Source organism: Pundamilia nyererei, unplaced genomic scaffold (genome assembly GCF_000239375.1).
Source record: "Pundamilia nyererei isolate P.nyererei 1_Seehausen unplaced genomic scaffold, PunNye1.0 scaffold00156, whole genome shotgun sequence".
NCBI lineage: Eukaryota > Metazoa > Chordata > Actinopteri > Cichliformes > Cichlidae > Pundamilia > Pundamilia nyererei.
The window spans coordinates 1236240-1250554 of NW_005187557.1; the positions used below are offsets into that span (position 1 = coordinate 1236240).

General features: G+C 38.5%; 1 protein-coding gene across 4 annotated transcripts in view; it reads right to left on the reverse strand.

Annotated features, from left to right (window-relative positions):
* The window catches only part of ctdp1 (CTD (carboxy-terminal domain, RNA polymerase II, polypeptide A) phosphatase, subunit 1), a 97896-nt gene that overhangs the window by 49389 nt on the left and 34192 nt on the right, over nucleotides 1-14315 (reverse strand). For 3 of the 4 annotated variants that reach the window (XM_005745252.2, XM_005745251.2, XM_005745254.2), the window contains exon 12: nucleotides 6414-6637. In XM_005745252.2, coding sequence (XP_005745309.1) covers nucleotides 6414-6637 — 224 coding nt within the window. Of the gene's footprint in view, nucleotides 1-6062; nucleotides 6131-6413; nucleotides 6638-14315 lie in introns of those variants that run through there. The other variant, XM_005745253.2, reaches the window with a different exon arrangement.

Genomic DNA, 14315 nt, shown 5'->3' on the forward strand with positions numbered 1-14315 from the left:
GAACAGTTTAAAATTAATGTAATATAGTATTGGCCATACTATATGATGTATTGCTTGTCTTTGTTTAATAATACAGAAGACAAAGACCTTAAAAAATAATCGCATATCGCATCGCAATCGCAATATTGGGGCAAAAAATCGCAATTAGATTATTTTCCATAATCGTTCAGCCCTATTTTGCTCTGTAGTTAATTCGAGGAGACAGTAATGAAACTGTTCAAAACACATCAGCAACAACCCAGAGGAACACTCTCTGAAAGGAAATGCATCCAGATTATCCATAAGTCATTCCTACACTTCTTGCTGCAGCATACTTACTAATATTGAGTCCTTGTTCAACCCGACCCTGTTAACTGTTTATTAAAAATGGTCAACTCTTTCCAAGGTTACTGAGATTTGAAGTTAAACTTGTCTTTTTAATTCTACTATGTGAAGAATTATAAAGTGTAAACATAACACAATGAAAAGACTTTTGTGGAAACTTCTGTGTAAAACTCAAAAAATTTTGTTTGGCAGAAGCTGACGGATATCTGAGAGCTGATATTTTCTGCACAAAGACTTAGCTTAATGTTTACTATTAGCTGTTTAACGCAACATTTGAAAAGAGTGCTTTATCTGGATCACTTTATGTGAAACAGTACATAGCCTACTTCCTGATGTGAGCAATCATTCCTTATTATTATTATTATTATTATTATTATCCATCTTAAATGTCAAAATTCTATTTATTTACCTTAAAGACAATGACATGTAGGACTTGGGTTAGCATGAACATTTTGTGGTTAAATAAGTTGTATTAAAGACACAGGTGGTGGCCTGGAAACATAAATAGTTGAACTAGATACCAACTTCTAAAGCCCATTTCCACAAGACACTAATCCTTGATTGTAGCTGAAAACATGAAGAAAGATGGTGAGAAAACAAAAAACTATTCACTTTTAAGTTCAGGTCAGTTGCAGGTGAATTCAGCAACTACGGCACCATGATTGTTTCAACTCTAACAATGGATTTCTTTCGGTTTTACAACTAATAAGTTAGCTAATGAGTCTTATTAGCCAACTGTTCCTGTTAGCAATTTCCAAACCCATAAAGAAGAAGGAAAAAAAGAACAAGGCAAATGTTACAAATGATCTGTTTGACCTCTACAGCTTATATCCGTCCATTAGTTATAGATTGTGGAAGACTGATCGTTGTTGTTGCTGTACGTGTCCGATGTCAGCTGTGATTTGATGCTTTCTTGTTGGTGCAGGCTATAAAGCAGGAAATCAGCTCCCTGGTGTCTCCTTTGTCACACACACAGAGAGAGCAGAGATGCACCAAGGCCAACACGGCTCTGCTTTTCCACTCATGCCTCACGTCTACAATTACAGTGAATTAACAGCACAGTATTAAATCATATATGAATTATATACACCCATAAAGCTGTCTGGATTAACAACTTTTGTGACCAAGTTCCAATATTTATACGTTACTTTGCTACATTGCTAAATTTATTATTGTGCTTCTAAAAGTTAAATATCCCCTCACCCACATTCGCTCACAGCAGACGGCTGTCACCAAATGCTCATTGTACAGTTTTTTTCTGGATTATTAGAGTCTTTACCTTACAATAAGGCGCCTTGAGGTGAGTGTTGTTGTATTGTATACAGACAAAAGTGAATTTAACTTATCTCACTAACTCACTGGTCTACTGTTGATTCTACATTATTGCTTCTTCTTTATCCACATCTGTATTTCAGTTTTGCTGCTATTTGCATCAGTTAGTTAGACAATAAAATGCACTGTGATGTACTGTGTGCACAGTCAACAAAGCAGAATCTCAACTGATCCCCTGCATGTGCCACATTACTTGCTGCCCTGAATGTGCACCGAGTCACAGCTGATTCACCAAAATAAAGCACTTTAAATCAGCAAACAAACAAACAAGGGAGTGGAATCAGCCCAATGGAGATTCTTACAAGCTGTTCATCTTTCAGTGCATTTTAAAAAGACTGAGCATCTAATCATCCAAGTGGAATGATTTGTGCAACTAAACAGCAAAACTGAATAAATCTACTGCATTTTCTCAGATAGTTTTTGTCAGCTTTGCTCCTCAGAACAAAAAGTGCTGCTTTATTTCTTAAGAAACAAATTGCTGGCGCCGTAGGTGCAAATTCACCGCTTTACAGGGTGTATTTCTAAAAAAAAAAATCTGATAAAAGCAGGACGTTATTATTTACCTGCAGTTAGCTGTCTAAATTTGGTGAACAGGAAGCTTGAAAAGAACCGTAATAAGAGCAGCGTTGTTTTCACTTTAAATGGAAACAAGAAAGACTGAAGCAGATCCTGAATGATGGCAAGAACAAAACAGAGACATTTGCATCACTACAGTATCTTAGCAACAGATGTATGCCTGTTTTGTACCAAATACAAGGAAGTGGAAGAGCCAGGATGGAGACTGACAGAATGGCAACTATTAAGCCATCTCCCAGAGGACCAGAGGTCCCACTTACTCCGTTCTAAAACAGGAAGCCGCTATATGAATTCTTCTAGAAATGTTAAACTGTCTCTAATGGCCCACTGGGCAACAATAAAATCAAATACTTTTCTGTGTCAGACAGGAAAATTACATTAACAGGGTCTTGTAGACAGTCAGAGGCGGATACTGAGGATGTTTCCCCCCTCTCTAGTAAATGGCTCAGCTTTGCATCTTTGACATTTTAGAAATGGTGTTATGCAAAGTGTTTTATTTGGCCTCCTACTACACATGCAAATAAATACCTGCTAACAGAAAGACTCAACGTATGTACTGTCAAATCTGAACTATTATTCTGTTGGATTTATAGAAGAAAAAAACATGTTACAAACTTACAAACTACTAATTGGAGGCAGAATAATAATCTTGCCATCATGATTGTAGCAGCTGTAGCATTTATGTATGTATGTATGTATACGTCTGGATGTATCCCATCTCCTCCTTCACGAATGAACTAATCTGAATAAAACTTTGCACAAACGTAGTTGCACATACAGTGATTATTAACATCTATATGATTTTTAAACAGGTTTATGGGGAATTTAAAGCCTTATTTTTCGTATTCATACTATGTTCTCTGTCAGCATCCATTTCACGTGTCACACTCTTTATGTTAGTTAACAGTAGGGCTTCAACGATTCATCGACTAATTCAAATAATTCAATCATAAAAAATTCTCCACACTAATTCTGTGCTCCGATGCTTCGGTCAATGCACGCTCTGCAGCGTGCAACTGTCACTATGGAAACATGAGCGTTTCAACCACAACTGAGGCAAAATACAGACCTGCAATACAAACGTATTCAGGAGCAGCGTTCGAATAAAAGTCTGACAACATTCAGCCCACATGACTCCAGTTATAAACAAAAACACAGAGTCTGTTTGCACACCGCGAGAGCAAAGAGGCGGAGCCGCTACCGACACGGTGAGCACAGGTAGAGTGAAAGACGAACACGTTTCCAGCTGTTTCTATTAAAATATAAAGATAACCTGTGAACGTGGTCTGATACCAGACTGGTTAGATGATACAGCTTAATGAAGGCTTGTTGTGTTTTTGTTAGTGAAAGTTACATTTTCTGTTTAGTCTAAATTAATTTTATTTCTTTTAAGTTTGTTATTTTACCAAAAGATATCGCGACTATTGGAGAAAGCCTCAAGTGTTCAGTCAAAGAACTGCATGTCTCAGGACTTAGACGCTGGCTTCAGTTTTCACCCTCAGAAGCTGCCACGAATTAATTTCTTGCATGCAGCAAGTTGTTCTGTGCTGTTTTAATCGGTGAATGATTTGTATATGAGAACAATGCTGGTTCCTTTGTGGTACTTTACTATTAGTTACACATGAAAACTAACTAGGCTAACTTGTAAAATATCAGAGGAAACTGCAGAGAAACAGTGGTCAGTCAAGCTAAACGCACAGAGTGCAATTTTAACCTCATACAACAAAAACCTGTGAGCTGAATATTCTTTACAAACAGAAACAGTTGTCAGAGCATCACAGTGGTGAGCACAGGGTGATATTATTAGACTGTCGCTGGTGTCTTTTCATGGAAGGAACCAAACACCTACCAGCCAATTTCAGTCCACACTGCTTTCAGAATCAAATTTACACCCCTTCCCCTTGTGTGTCAGGCTGTTTAATCGTGTGCTGCTCCTCTGCACCACCGCACAGACTGGAGGTGGACTTGCAAAGGTTTTCAACAACCAGTAAACAACACTGTGGACAGTGCGTTTCAGGCTTCACTCATTAGCGGCAACCAAAGTTGTCGGACCAGGTGACAGATGGACTGACATGTCTGGGCAACCATGGATACTGAGCCACAGCCAAAACCATTCATAGGGAGAAAAAAGGAGAGGCTTCTGGGTGAATGCAATGTAGAAAAATACTCAATTTTATGCTCTGACAGTCAGAGCAGTGAGGCTGAAAACGGAATTACACAAGGAAACCCAAGTCTTGAGAAAAAGGTGCAACGGTCAAATATTAGTGCTATTATCTATAGAGCTCAGGGTGGAAGCTGTGGAGTTTCTCCGTCTACCTCGTCAAAGCTGGAGTTTAGCTTAGCAGATCTTTTCTTTATAATATACAACACAACAAATATTTAGGCCTGAAGTACATATTTAATACTTATACACAATTGCTAGGTGCATTAGGTACTAGAGGTGCTCAACAAAAGCACCATATGGAGTGGCAGAGGTAAAATGCACTAACAGGTGCAGTACAACACTACGCTGTATTTGAGTCAATAGAACAAATGACAGGAGTCCTGAAATTCAGAACGCAAAAGGATACGAATATTTGAAATGAAAGGAGGACGCACCTCAAGCCTCACAGTTAGATCAACACCCATATATAGGTTTAAAGAAAACCCAAAAAAAAAACAAAAAACAAAACCCACAGTTTCGGGCCTCGGTGCGTTATCACAATATTCCTATGTAGAAATTATGCATTTACATTTTCCCCACTGCAGGTGTGCATTGCAGCCACTCTCCACACACTGTATTTGCAAATTTTAGCTTGTTTAGGACAGCACGGCAATGGCATACTGTGAATACTGATTGACTTTAGCGATCTAGTGCATTTTTGATTTTATTTTAAAATATATTAATTAGATGCATCATTAAAGGAAATGTAAAATTGAGTATGTAAAAAAAAAAAAATTCAGTATCATCAAAAATACCCAAAACATGTTTCAGCTAACTGTCTGCGTGTTAGCTGGCGGGCTACAGATGTATTTCACATATCTATTTGAAATGATACACAATAAGTGTCAAAGTCTTTAAGCCAGTTAGAACTTGTACACAGATATGCTTTTGCTAGCAATCAGCTAACTACAACTTAGCACAATGAGGCGATTAAATGAATTGGCTAACCTTATCTACTCAATACAGGATTTTGCTACACAAGTTAACATGCACACACTCCATGTTAGCACACATGAAGAGAAAGAAATATAGCTTAGTGTTGGAATTAATCCCAAAAATAAAACAATTCCATGATGAATGAAATGCAACTTTCATATCTGTAGTAGTATTATTTTAGAGGACTAGCAAATGTGGTGCATGCTTAGACAGAGGTTATTTACAACCCCAAAACATCCCTAAACTAAACTGTGGCAGTTTTATATTACTTTCTGCCATCCTAAAATATGTGTGCATGTTGTAACATCCAGGAATATCTGTATTATTGATTGATATCTGTATTATTTAACCTTTACAACTTTTTTTTTTCTTATCTGGAACCAGATTGTCTGGGTCTAATTCATGCTTGCCATTTCCATCTCTTGGAGAGGCTTTTCATACATCAAAAAAATAGTTTTGGGCAGAATGCTTCTGTAGACTGCAGCGCATTTTAATGAGAAATGCTTAATTTCATAATAATCCACACTCTGAATGTACCAAAGACAGCAAAATACTTTGTCCTGTGAGATTAAACGCTGGCAGTCTGACGACTCGGCATGTTTTTCAGCAATAAGAGACTCTCATATGTTCAGAACTCTTCGAGCACCTGCTGTCTGTTTGGAATTAGTCTCCATGGCAACGGCCCAGACCGTCTGGCTTCAGCAAAGTAGTGCTGATGAAGTGGTGTGTTATGTTAATAGTCATCGGAGAAATAAGACCCTGAAAATATACAGTACATTTTGCAAGATTCCCCTATGGACTTGTTAAACTATAATTTAAGCTTAGCATACTTCTCACCTAGACATGTTTATGCAAGATGAGCATCACTGACAGTGAGTGCAAGCATCGGGGGGGCAGTAATAGTAAATATCTGGCATGTAGATGGTTGTAACTTTAGAATAACTTTATGACTTCCCTCTATCCCACGATGCCTGTGTTTGAGGCCCAAAAAGCTGCAGCGGGGGGAGTTAAACGGCAAGAGATAAAAAGTTCTGTGCCTCACCTTGCCACACTTTGACACTGACTGGCCACATTGGATGGAGTCTGAAGCCTCTCATCGATGCTCAGCGCCTGAGGACCAAGTCTCCTTCCCACCGTCTGTCCAGCTCCTGCCTGCTGGTGCCGTTGCTGCTGCTCCTCTTCATCCTCCATCTCCTCGTTACCTGGCTTCTCCTTCCCTCGGCCCTCACTCTCGTTGTCGCTCTCCTCGCCTAAGATGTCATCCACCTATTATATTTTTGTTAAAAGGAGCTTTGTGAGCACATTTTTATCTTCTTTAACAGCAGCATGAATTCACACTGTAAATGCCACAAATACCCTTTTCATTTTGCATTTTGGCCTCCTCTCAAGTGCAAATTGGATTCATTAATTCCCTTCCTCCACGGAATACAAATTAAATCAACATGTCTTTATTTCTATAAGAAACATCTGGCAAATAATACATAAAGCTCCACTGAATCCTGGGAATCTTTAGTGAATATGGCTGTGAGAGAATGTCTGTTTATGCCCTCAGCCTTTCAGTGAAAATGCATTTAACAAATTCCAACCAAAGATTCGGTACGGAGGAACAGTTACACATCTACAGACATTGTGCATTACTGGAGAACACTGACATAAAGGACACTAAACAAAATACCTAAGAGAAAGGCCCATGACTGCAGCACATAAATGTGGATTTAAATATTTATTTAATGATAAGAATTGTTGTTTTCTTTTATTCATTTAAATTTCAGATCTTTATGTAAGACCACAAAAATTAACAAAAGATGTTATGTTTTCCTTTGGCTCATTTTTATGTGTTTTCCTATTCTCTCTAACCAACACACACACACACACACACACACACACACACACACACACACACACACACACACACACACACTTATGCACTACTAGTTCTTTATGCTAATTAAAGCATGACCAAGAGCAAGGTAATAATGAGGTCAGTCTTTGTAACAGCTGTGAGCCAAAGGCTTCCAGGACACTTTCCTCTCTACTCTTGACTCTGAAATATCAAACAGGAAGCCTATCACGAATATGGTCATCTCAGGTACACAGCTCTGGCTCAGGAAGCCTCACTCATCACCTGCCTAAACCTTTTTTTTTAATTTGAGGAGCAGCCAATCAGATGAAAGCTGGCTTAAAGGGGATGAGGAGCTACAGGAAGCTTTTTTTTCAGGAAGTGAAAGAACTGAGGGACTGCACCAACATTATATAAGATAAATACAATATATAAGAATTTCTTAAGAGCTGTGAGCCTCCAAAAAGGAAAACATGAAACAGAAAATAAGTGTAGTGGGTGCCCAAATCTCTGGAGAGTACTGCAGCAAGGTAAAGATTAGCACATTTCATTGTTTGCCATTAAATTTCAGATGATGAAAAGCTCTATTAAAGGACTAATTCCTGTTCAAATTATCATCAAGGAGAACCTCGTACATTAGTCTGTTCGGTTGATCCACTACAGATTCTAATTATGCATGTAATTATATCTGGAAAGCACTTTTCCTTTTCCATATAATTGGGTAATATGCTGTACTGTAATGACGGTGATTAAAGTTGGAGGGATTAAAGAAGCTGGAATCAGATGTTTGATGCAGGTACTGTTGTATTAGTTCAAAGATAAACAAAATAAAATAATATTAATAATCTAATTATGTGCTGCTTATTTTATGTCTTCCTTTGTTTATCCTATATAACTCTCATAAGGATTACAGTTTAACATTGGTTTATTTGCTGGCTTGTTAAATTAAATTAGAGAGACGGTTGCACTGTCAAACAGTCAATGCCATACAAACTTTTATTTTAATATTTCCATTTTGATGAATTTTATCAAAAAGTTAATTAAAAAATATTACACTATTTAAAAAAAAACAACAACAAAAAACCAATAACAAAAGCTCATCAATCCTTTATTGTATTAGCTGCTCAATTTATAATGGCAATGGCTACGGACCAACAAACTACCCAACTGGCTGCTTTCAGATCAATAGGAATGAATATAGCCTCAGCAAATGTCCAGTCTTTGACCTTAACAAGCATCAAGCTCCGGGAAAGTGAGATTAATGAGAGGGGCGTAAGTCAGGATCACGTCTGACATCAAACCAGGTTTTGTTGGTGGTTACATGAACAACACAGTGTGCCTTGGTTAAGGTAGAGGGTAAAAGTGCCAGTAGTAATAAGTCTGATGTAAAAATGGAGAAAGAAAAAATTAAAAAAAGGAGGTCAGGTTGTTCCTCGTGTTCCATTTGCTGAATCAAATTTGAATCAGCTTAACCCTTTAGGGCACCAATAAATTGCAGTGTAAGACAAATAAAACAGTTTTTCTTTTTATGTCTGTCAGGAAAACAAATGAATATTCATCATTAATTCCTTCTAAAATATGATCATCTCAGTCCAGTCTGCCCACGACGATCTACCATGAAAGCGAACACTAACAATCGTTTAGCCTCGTCTCTGTGGCAGCTGCTAAGGATTTAAATGGGTTCTATTTTTCTGTTACTACAATCAAAATATGAGGGACAGATGGGCTGTTTATTAGAAAGCAGAACAGTGTAAAAACATTTGTAAAAACTGGCTTAGGAAAGCTATTTCATCTAAATAAAGTTAACATTCTCAGGTTTACAGTTATGATAAACAGACATTTGAACCAACACATATGAGGTTCTGACACTGCAGCTACTATATTTAACCTTGATGGAAACAAGCACTTCACCAGACTGCAGTGTCACAAACAACCAGCCTAAAGACTACGGTTGATGTGCTGGAGGTCCTTCCCGGCTGTGAAAAAGAACAAAATTATAATATACAAAGATACTTGGCAGTCAATGATACTACTCCTCAGGCTCCTAGTAGATATACCTGTGGTAACAATTTCAAACCCCTCGTCGCCTTGTTCTCGAGTTATTGCATTCACAAACTCGGGAGTCCACGCTGCCCGCCTGCTCACCCGGCAGGGTGACAACAATACCCTATCGGCCTTTCACAGCTGAGGGGTAAAAAGCTGAAGTGAAACTGACTTTAAAAGCAATCAAAAGCACCAACAGCAGCTTCTTGCACCTCTGCTGTTTGTAGTGAATTCTGTTCCCTTCCACTTCACAACCAATCGGCATTAGATCTACGCGTTAAGTCATCCAAATTGAACTGCATTTTTGGAGGGCTGAATCGGAGTATGTTTGTGTAGGCTGCAAACCGCTCAGCCATCTTAGGCTCTGTGCAGCCAAATACTTTAGCAAAAAGGACATTCAATTAGATTCTATTTATATATCAAAACTTTAAAAAAAATACAATAATAAAGAGAAAACTTAACAATCACATGACCGCCTTTGGACAAGCACTTGGTAACAGTGGGAAGGAAAACTTCCATGAACATATCCAAAGTATCCCGTGTCAGAAAGCCAAAAATGGAGCAATATTTTCTTAATTTGTAACTCTAAACATGATTTCTCCTTTCTTCCTGATAACTGAACAGGTGTTCAAATGACACGAAATGACTCTACTTAGATTTGGTGCCAACATTTGGAATCTACAACTAGCAAGCTCTCTTTTTCCGAAGACCATCTTCTAAAAAAGAGCCAGTTAGCCTAGCTTGCATATCTCAGCTCCTAACTTACTCGGCTAACTAGCAAGTACCAAATTTACACAATAGTTACCCTAAAATGCTCAACAGTTTGATGAGTAAGACCTACCTACATCACAACACAATGGAACAGGGAGTAATGGCATGCTTATTAAGAAGTTTTGAAGGAGCGTTGTGCTCTCAGTGATACATCTCAGGCTCTGGCTTACAAATGTTGCCAAATCACAGCACATGAAACACCTTCAAATCTGCTCATACTGGCATCAAGAATAGGGTTGAGTGACCTCATTAGTACCATCCCATTATTCCATTATTCCATTATTATGACACGTTAAACTAGCATCTCTACAAGTTAGTTAAGCAAGGGAGCTGAGGTCTGTTTTATCCGAGATCTCTACACAGTGAAAATTACTTTGCAACCACAAACCTCGCACCCCCCTAATGGCCAATAAAAAGAAAGCGGGTTTCAGGTACTTTTCAGATCCAGAAGCTACATATATCTTTTATACAGTCTACCATAAGTAGAGTTACTGACACAAAACTAGAACAAGGCAGATTCAATGTAATATAAATGTGCAAAACAACATTTGATCACTTATCATATCTGTTATTAACCTCTGTCTCTCTTCCACAGCATGTCTTTATCCTGTTTTTCTTCTTTTGCTCCAACTTGTCGCAGCAGATGGCCCCGCCCCTCCCTGAGCCTGGTTCTACTGGAGGTTTCTTCCTGTTAAAAGGGAGTTTTTCCTTCCCACTGTCGCCAAAGTGCTCACAGGGGGTCATATGATTGTTGGGTTTTTCTCTGTATCTATGAAGCGCTTTGAGGCGACTTTTGTTGTCATTTGGCACTATATAAATAAAATTGAATTGAATTGAAACAATCAGCCATTGGCACAAAGCTAATGGCTGATTGATATTACATTCTACCATTATAAAAGGTATGCCAGTAGAGCAGAATAGCAGTAGTATAGGTTCTTAGAAAACAGGTCTTTATTCCACAGACAGGGGAAAAAGCACAGTATGTATCAATTTAAGAGCAAAACACTTACATGTACTGTGTGTGCATCAGAACAGTTCCTGTCTGCTACTCACCATGGAGCCACTGTACAGAAAGCCCCGTCGGCTTCTGATCATTTCCTTTCAAAGACCAATGTACAGTTCACTCTGTCAGGTAGGGTTCTTACAACCTTGGCAGAAACGGAAGCATTAACAATCCTCACAAAGAGCAAGGCAAACTTCCCACAGATTTTTCTCCTTTTTTTTCTCTCTTGGATATAATCAAAGGCCAACCAAAGAGCCCACCGTCAAACTTTTCAAAGCACAGCACGACGCCCCCTCAAAGCTTGTTTAGAGGCATGCTTTTGGTCTCATCACTGCAAGCTGGAAGTAGTGAGTGAACAAGTTTAGTGCAAATGCGATTACAGGGAACGGAATCTATTTACAGCTAAATGTCTCCGCTGCTAAACTATTGTGTTCGCCTTGTTTTTGACCCTCCCAAAGTTGACTGTGATGATAAATGTGTTCGAGGGAGGTGGCGAAGAGGTGAAGGAAACAGACTAACGACACAAGAACGTGTTTTGATTATCACTCAGTCGTAGGATGCAGACAAACCACAGTAAATGTATCGTGTTTTACAGAATAGAAGATCACCTGTGCCAAATATTCTTTTGGTCGTTCACAGGCTGCCAAAGCAGCTGCGACCTGTTGAGAAACACTTCACGAGACATTTGAGTCATCTGGATCCAATTCTTTGAGCCCTGTAAAGCTGAGGTGGCTATTCAGCATTTGTTTTCTTTTTTAACAGAATGATGATAAAATACTCGGAGTTACAAATGTGATCTGATTAGTTACTTGACATCAATACCGGTTTAAAAGCACAGAGCAACAATGAGTATCACGCTCACAGTCTGAAGCAGCAGCTTGGAGCTTTAGATTTAGTTTACCTTTGCAGAGTTGTAGTTCAAATGTAAGCTAGCAAGTTGCAACACCACATTTGTGCTCTGTCCATTGCTGACAGGCATGCATGGCTTCCCAGCAACACTAAAATACGGCTTTTGTTTTGTAGTCTCTGGCAGGTTGATGGCTTATTTAAAAAAGAAAACAAAGAAACTGCAGGACGCAACATGTGGGGAAAAAACAAAAAAACCCACTAAAAACACAAAGGATACAAAAGCATATTTAAAAGGACCACAAACAGAACAATGACAGCTGTTACTCAAGATTACAGCTTGTAAGCATTAGGATATAGAAATCATTAGGAATTAAGCTGCACTGTTCTGAAAGACAGGTTTCCTGCCATAATACATTTATTCATACAAGACAAATAATTTGGGTTTTTTTAAAGAACATTTCTTCAATCATTTGTTTTAATCTCCCTGATTACTAATAATGGGCATCAGCCAAACTTTTATTTACACTTCTGCTTTCAATCTGTGCAGGTCCTACAGTGTTCAGAGCTGGAGCAGCAACACATAGTAATTATACCACAAAAATGCCAATCAGAATCAATACTGGAATTATTAATCAGAAGAAAAAACCCCTGCAGAACTCAGAACCACCTGATCATAAGCAACCAATAAAGCTTTCTGACCGGCAGATGCTTCAATTAATCGACTGACCCTTTAAAATCAAAGTCAGTCAGGTCTTTACATCCAACATGTTGCCTTTGAGAACCAACGACTCAGCTACTGTCTGAGTTGTGTGTCTCTCAAGCACAGATCTAAAATTCCGCTTTTTAACTCTTAACTTTAAGATTCATATACTGAGAAATAAGCCGACAGTCAATTATGATCAAACAAAGGGCAGCAATTAGAAGAAGCCTTTACTTGGGGGAGCACTGAACAGATGTTGCCCGGCGGAGTGAGTATTAGCTTGGGCTGAGGTCAGCTTAAAGAAAATTAGCAGCCATTGCTCACAGCTTTGATCAAATTTCTGCTCTGACATCTTACTTTGCATAAAGTATCTCTTACACCTTACCAGGCTGGTCTTTTACAGTCCACTGATATTTGTCATTTTGTCTCCATTATTATATGTGATGGCATTTAATAAAGGTTTTTCTATCCATCAATACCAAAGACTTACATGAATAATACCCAAAAACTTTAACAACCTGACATAGATGGATGTTCATTTTAGCCACATTAGCTCCTAATGGAGTAGTCTTTCAAGAAATACATCAACCTCCTCCACCTATGGAGCTACTTAATGTTTTTATTTTTTTTTTAAAAGGCATGGTCTACTGTGAGTTTATTATTACCATCATGTATTAATTTCACAATGCCAAATAAGACAACAGCTTAATCATTATGATACTAAATAAATTATCACTGCCTTCTGTGAAGATCAGACTACAAGACAAGTGTGATGTAGGTCCTGTACACGTTCTAGCCAATTACACCTTTTTTCTTCTGTCAACAGAACAACCCTTGGTGAATAGCTGCAGACTTGCAACTGCTCTCTATACAAATACATTTTATTAAAGGGTTTTATCATGACTACAGACAACTTTTTCAGTGGTGGTTTAGTTCCTCTTTAATGGTGAAGGAATAACTGAGGCCAATGAAATGGCCTTTGTGAATGTTACTGAACTTTTTATCCAAAATATCAGCTGCAACAGGATAAGGAAAAGCAAGAGACAACAGCAGACGGCTCTACTTGAACAAACTAACCAGTTAACCTTTTCATTAAAGACTTGCCAGCTGATCTAGGAACTCCAGGGTTTCTCCAGTGTTTTTTCAGGGCATCGCAGCCTTAAGTTGACCCCTGTGTTTTTTCTAGACCAGGTTTGGCCAACTCCAGGCCTCACGGGCCGGTGTCCTGCAGGTTTTAGACATCACCCTGGGTCTACATACCTGAATCAAATGATTAGTTCATTACCAGGCCTCTGGAGAACTTCAATACATGCTGAGGAGGTAATTTAGCCATTTAAATCAGCTGTGATGGCTCAAGGACACATCTAAAAGCTGCAGGGCACCGGCCCTCGAGGCCTGGATTTGGACCCCACTGTTCTCAACAAAAGCGATCCTTACAACCCTTAAATTTGCTAACGCTTAAAATGCATCTTATTACATCTACTGTTCCCGTGAACAGCTTGGAAAAAAACCTAGAGATAAAATACAATTGAATAAAGAACAAGGCAAACATTACGGCTTAATACAGTTGTACTAGAGCTGGGCGATATGAGATTTTTTCATATCACGATATGTTTTTTTCATTTCAGGCGACAACAATATCTATCACGATATAAGCCAAATAACTATATTTGTAAGATTTAAATGTGCCGTTGCTCACAAGTAAAATGTGAAATAATCAGCAGCTTGTTTTGATTTA